Consider the following 6,374-nt stretch of genomic DNA (forward strand, 5'->3'; position numbering starts at 1 on the left):
GCAAGAAGACAATCATGTTTGAAAGAATCCTGAAGTCCAGTTTGCAGCTTTCCAAACTCCATTTGGGGACTGAGCAAACATGAAGGAGGAATGACCCACACTGTCCAGACTTAAAGCTTTTTTACAAAGAAATGTTTACACAAAATCAGGTTTCTATGTCAGAAGCTCTTAGAAACCTACCCCCAAAGATTTGTTGTTGCAATCGCCATGAAATGAGATTCTTGTAAAGTATTGTCTGTGGGTTTTCTGAATAAGTACTGTCTTGTGTTGTTATAGTACTTAAAATTAATGTTAGATCGATAAAATGTTGTGTCTGAAAAGGGTAAAGAAGTATTAATACTTTTGACTCTAAATACTTGCACTCAGATCAGTAATTTCTGCATATTTGTATGAACAGATTGGTTGTGGAATTAAAAAAAAAATAAAGCGAATTGTATTTCTGTTTCTCCTTTCTCTACAGGTTACTTCATGCTTATAAAAGCTCAGAACCAAATGAATATATCATCATCAGCCAGGCTCATCAGCCTCCCTAAACCTGCCGGCCAAACCTATCTGTGTGAGCTTCCATTACTACATATTTGGGAACAGCATTGGTATGTGGTTCCCTGCACACATCTATTCCACAAATAAGATAAGGCTTTTTAGCATTTTATCATAAAGTACAGTAATATTATAAAGTATCAGTAATTACAACAACTTCTGCTGTTGTAATCAGGATCCCTGAGGTTTATTACTAAACACTCTGGGGAACCAGAAACAATCGTCTGGATGCGAAGTGGCACACAGGGAAACAAATGGCGGTTTGCAGATCTCACCTTCAACAGCGACAGACCAATACAGGTCATTACAGTTTATGATTTACATATTTTTGCTTTGACAATTAAAAATAGTTTGCCAATTGTGGAGGATTAATTATCAGAAATAAATAAGTCACCTTCATGTAGATTTAGAGTTGTGTATTCACATTTAGGATGCATTGATGCTCTGAATCTTCACTTCAATTCATTCTCCAGTTCATTATAGAAGCTGTGGTGGGCGGCACACAGGGGAGCATTGCCATTGATGACGTTAAGGTGGCCACTAGTTTGAATGGCTCCTGTCCACCTGAGAGAGAGTGTACTTTCCAGGGTTCTCTTTGTGGCATGCAGCCTCATCCCTCTGCGAGCTTCAGCTGGGACCGGATCACAGGCATGTCCCAGCCAGCCAACTCTTCAGGTCCCACCAAAGATCACACTCTGGGGACAGAGCAAGGTCTGCAGCTTCATTACATGACATCTTGCAAAAATATCCATCCAACCTTTCTGTTGTGTTTTTTTTTTTTGTTCCCATCATATTATAAACTCAAACCTGAGGGTGTTTTAATGTAATTTTGTTTGATAGGCCAACACAAAGTAGGGTTTTATTGTAATGCGTAAGGGAGTGGTTTTATTTTTTCTTTACAAATAAAAAAAACGGTGCAGAGATTAATCCTCACAGTCTGATGCTGCAACCGTTATGTTTTATCGTTGGAAAGATGAGGTCAGAATGATGTGCAAACTGCAAGTAGAACTTCAAATCAACAAAGTCAACAAAAAGCTTTCTTTTTAGCATTCTCCCATAAGAGACAGTTTTATAGAATGCATTGCTGATAATTTTGGACCTCCTTAGTCAATTTGTTTAGTTGTACTATATGTCCTGCCATTTTCAGATGAAGGATTAAATCAGTCATTTCAAACTGCATTCCTTGAGGACTGGAGTCCTGCAACTTTTAGATGTGTCCCTTGTTCTACACACTGGAATTAAATGATTAAACTGCCTTACTAGCATTCAGTCAAGCTCTACAAAGTTTTGCTAATGAGTTCAAATTGAAGCTAAGAGTGCTAAAGCAGAGACATATCTAAAAGTTGCAAGACTCTGGCCCTCGAGGAATGCAGTTTTAGACCACTGGATTAAGCAGTGCTCTGTGAGATGTTGGCAAATAGTTTTATATCTTACCTCTGCTTTAAGCTTATCATCAGCTTTATTCTTGACATGTCTGTTGTGTCCCTTGGCGATTTTGAGACTTTTGTTCACTAATTTTCTTTAACAAACTTGAACTAGATTACACACAGATGAACTCTACTTATATGTTTGACTTTTGAAGATGCACTGAATTTGATTTAGGGTTGTCCTGGGTACAGAGGGTCATCTACTGTATGCATGCTACACAGTATATAGACCCCATTTCATTAGTAAAAAAGTTTGAAGACAATGCACAATTTGCCTTCCACTTTACAATTATTCACTACTTTGATAAGTCTATCACTTTCCGGTAAAATACAGAGGTTTACTGTATAATAATCGGTACATCCAAACAACACTGTGAGACATTTTTCTCTATTTGCAGGTTACTACCTGAGTGCCGGGTTATGGAAACACTCTGTGGGATACAGAGGGGCTATGATATCTCTGATGGAGCCTACACCGCTCGATGGGGAGTGCCTAATGTTCTGGTATCACATGGAAGGAACGGGAGTGGGTGAACTGAGTGTTTACCTTCAAACTGACAGCCAAGAAAATGCCACCAAGCTGTGGACAAGAATAGGCGATCAGGGATCGCACTGGCGGCATGGGAGAGTAACACTTTACAATCCACAAAGCAATTATCAGGTAGCTACCCAGTCTCGCATTACCATAGTCATGTTTGCAGATTATGATTTCTGGGGGAAAATTTAACCAAATATTAACTCATTTTATTCCTGTTATCAATTTTAGCAATAAATGAAAATATAAAAAAGGAGATTATTACACACATTTGGATGGTTTCACAGAAGTATATTTTCTTGTCTTTATGGGTTTTAATGATATTTTCAAAATCAAATTGGTTTATTAAAAGGAAAATATTCAAGGGGCTTTATTTTATCAGTTTGTTATTGTGGGTAAAATGTGCTTTTTTGGAGTCAGGTAAATTAACTAAAATGGATGTATGAGTACCGTGTAAAAATCAGGACGTAGCATCTCTCTTCTCTTTTTCTGGAGTTAATTTCATGGATAAAATTACTTTAATCCAAGACAGGTAATCTATATCCCACAGTACATTTATGTGCAAACAATGCCTAAAACATTTGATTAAATTTTGGTTTGTTCTTTACTTACCAGGTGGTGTTTGAAGCAATAGCTGGAGATGAACCAATGCGAGATATTGCTATTGATGACCTCATCATCTTGAATGGTATCTGTCCCCCACCAGGTAATTGACAATAAATAAATTTGGTCTAGCTTTATATTTAGACATGTTTGGAAGCATTAAAGCAGTTTGATTGTGGTAATGTGTTTTCTGTGTTTTGTATTGAAGGCTTTTGTGACTTTGAGATGGACTTCTGCAGGCTGGGTAAACAATCCCCCAGCAGAGTCTGAAGTAGAGTGGGACTGGCTCTCAGGCCAAAGTGATGGACAATTTATTCCTACAAGAGACCACTCAACAAATTCTCCTTTAGGTGAGCAATCATACATCATGCAGAATTTCTTACAATCATGATCTAACTTTGTAGAAGTTTTATCTCCTTTTTCATAGGTGCACTCCTAAACTTGCTAGTTATTTTACTAACCAAGTCAAACGGTTCTGTGTTAATTTAAGTCAGAGGTGGAAAGTGATGTAAAAAATTACGGTAAAGGTGGTTAAAATGAATAATCCATCTATTTTCTATACTTGTTTAATCCATTTGAACTCGCAGTTAAAGTCAATGTCTTTCTTCTGGTGTACAAGCACACACTTATGTGTAATTGAGTGCCAGTTATGGTAAAATTCATGTTTTTAGACCGTGGAAAGAAGATGGAGTGGAGAGAACATGCAGATTCCACACAGAAAGGGCCTAATTGTGATTAAAACCCCAGTCAGTCCTTTAAGATAACATTAGCTACTAACAAAGGTGTCACATTTCGTATATATATATAGCTTTGTAGCGAGATTTGGGTTGAGGACATGAACCAGCAGTTTTTAAAAGTTTACAGCTTCCATAACTGAAAGTCAGCCAATTCTCACTAAAATGTTAAAGTTGTTAATGTGTTCTTGAATAGAAAGACAAGTTATCTTAATTGTATATTTTTCAGTCATGTTTGAAATTAATTAATAAATTCAGTTTATTTATATGATGCATTTTGTTGCCACAGGCCACTTTGCATTTTTAAGGCCCCTTAAGTCTGAAAAAGAAGAAATTGTCCCAGTTGGAGAGTGAGTCCATGGAAGCAGTAGAAAGTGGCTTGCATAAAGATCTGGCACTACGCTCAAGGATGGCGTATTGGTAAGTACATTTTACTTTTTCTTTAACAATTTATAAAAATCAGTTACTGTATTTTTTCCAGCTTTTGGTTTTGTGTCTTATCCCTGAAGTTTACATCTAGGGAACATTGTGTTTCTGGGAAATCCTTTAGAGACTCCTGATACGCATGGCATTAGATAATTTTGTTCTTTCTTTAAAATGCTTTTGTTTTCCACCAAATTTCTCATACAAATGCATTGATTTTTCCCCCCCTTAATGTGTGCTTATTTTCTTTCTCTACTATTATGATATATAGTTCTTCAGCTGGACCATTTTTATGTCAGCAAGAGTCAGAAGCTCACAATTCTGTATTTGCCAGAAACTTCACATAAAAATCTTAACATATTTCTTTGTCACATTGTTTTTAAAGTTTGTTGGAAAAAGGATAGAAGAGTATGAGTCTGTAACATTACCATTAAAGGAATTTTGGCCCACTGTTCCTCTTAAAAAATGTTTAATTGAACCAAAATGAAGGACAATCTGAATTACTTCTGAAGCTAGACTTGACTTTGGCATAACAAACATTTATCTTGACTTATCTATTTGTTGTGCATCATTTCATTGGGGTTTGTTTAGTTGATTCAAATCATTGTCCTTCAGGAACGTTCCAACTTTAGTTACCAAATAAAAAAGGGTTTGTGCTTAAATGTGTCATTTATGTGCAAAATTTCAGTTAAAATTTGTGCATCCATCCAGTTTTTAGTTTTGTCACTCTTATTGAGGAAACAAATGTTTCTTTTGACCATCTGTAAATATGATCTTTTTAAAATTCTTTAGTTTTCTCACTGATAATTTTTGGTGCTTTCAGGACCATCAGACATTACACTAACAGTGTTTTTAAGTGAGGCTGGTGTTCTGCATCCCCTATTCAGTACTAATGGTTACATGAATTCCACTTGGATTCAAGACAGAGTGAATTACAATTCATCCAGTCTTCACAAGGTTACTTATTTAGAATTTTATTTCACATTTTCATTATTGCTGTTTTTTTGTGCTTGAACTTATTTTAAAGCTCTAAAATCTGATAATTGTACTTTTGACTGCAGATTATTTTACAAGCCCACTGTCCAGTTGGAAACGACCAAAGTTTTGCACTAGATGATATCCATATCATCCGAGGCAAATCTTGTGAAGATCTTATCCCCACCACGACCAACCCTCCCACCACAACTACCAGTGCTCCACCCTCTAACATGGACTGCAGCTTTGAAAAAGGTCAAACTCAAAGATTGAAGTTCAAGTAACATAACATAGTAACATAGACATCTGCATTTTGCTTTTTGGGTTCTTTTGATGAAATTTTTGACTTTTTAATGAAGTTCAGTTTGTCTAATGTGTGCTTCTTGTTAAACAGGTTTGTGTAACTGGGTCCAGGAGGACACTGATGATATAAGCTGGACTCTCAGCAATGGACTTCAAGTGGAGGGCGTGTGGAATGGGCCTCAGTATGATCACACTGTTGACAGTGATCAAGGTACTGCCATTTGACGACGGCACAAATCACCACCTGGCTGAATGATGCAGCAGTTGTTAGTGCTGTTGTTTTGGAACAAGAATATCCTGGGTAAAAAATCCTAGCCAGGGGTATTTTTGGACTGAGTGTGCATGTTCCTTACAAGCATCCGGGTTTGTCCGGGTTGATACAGTCCACAGACATTTGCATGTTAGGTCAAGTTTTTCCATCTGAGCTGGCCTTATGGGTGTGTGCCTTTGCATAATTGTTTGTCCTGTGATGTCAAGGCAACATTTCCTGTGTGTACTCTCTCACCAAATAACTGTTGTAGATGAGCAAAATGGTTTCTGTGTATTTTCCAGTACACAAAAATAATCTGTCTTAAACGAACAACTATGGAGAAATCTGACATGCTTTTCCAAATTAACATTTTTTTATCTTCTGTCTTTACAAAGGTTTCTTTTTACTGTTGAATGGATCTGGTTTGAAGGATGGTGAGAAGGCTGTTACCTCGGTTTCTGTCTCTCATCTTTGGTCACAGAGCTGTATTCAATTCTGGTATTATATGATGGGGCCGTCAGTATCCACCCTGAATCTGCTGATTCAAACCGTATGTAACCAAATAGGCTTCATGCAACTGTTGC

The 6,374-nt window shown here is 37.0% G+C and overlaps 1 protein-coding gene across 1 annotated transcript; it reads left to right on the forward strand.

Moving 5' to 3' along the window:
* Positions 1 to 498: 498 nt before the first annotated feature.
* Positions 499 to 5,173, forward strand: LOC116721867 (MAM and LDL-receptor class A domain-containing protein 1-like). Its single transcript, XM_032565890.1, has 8 exons — positions 499 to 593; positions 716 to 840; positions 1,014 to 1,251; positions 2,366 to 2,628; positions 3,118 to 3,208; positions 3,314 to 3,455; positions 4,129 to 4,259; positions 5,086 to 5,173. Exons 2-6 carry the CDS (start codon positions 769 to 771, stop codon positions 3,373 to 3,375), a joined length of 726 nt encoding a protein of 241 aa, XP_032421781.1. The 5' UTR covers positions 499 to 593; positions 716 to 768; the 3' UTR covers positions 3,376 to 3,455; positions 4,129 to 4,259; positions 5,086 to 5,173.
* Positions 5,174 to 6,374: the final 1,201 nt, after the last annotated feature.

The sequence above is a fragment of the Xiphophorus hellerii genome, chromosome 6 (assembly GCF_003331165.1).
Source record: "Xiphophorus hellerii strain 12219 chromosome 6, Xiphophorus_hellerii-4.1, whole genome shotgun sequence".
Classification (NCBI taxonomy): Eukaryota; Metazoa; Chordata; class Actinopteri; order Cyprinodontiformes; family Poeciliidae; genus Xiphophorus; species Xiphophorus hellerii.

What these genes read in the sequence shown, in the direction of transcription:
- LOC116721867 (XM_032565890.1), top strand. Translation starts at nt 769, where the DNA reads ATGCGAAGTGGCACACAGGGAAACAAATGGCGGTTTGCAGATCTCACC. An exon ending in ACAGCGACAGACCAATACAG is followed by an intron (nt 841 to 1,013) that starts GTCATTACAGTT and finishes TTCATTCTCCAG; the next exon opens with TTCATTATAGAAGCTGTGGT. An exon ending in ATCCACAAAGCAATTATCAG is followed by an intron (nt 2,629 to 3,117) that starts GTAGCTACCCAG and finishes TTTACTTACCAG; the next exon opens with GTGGTGTTTGAAGCAATAGC.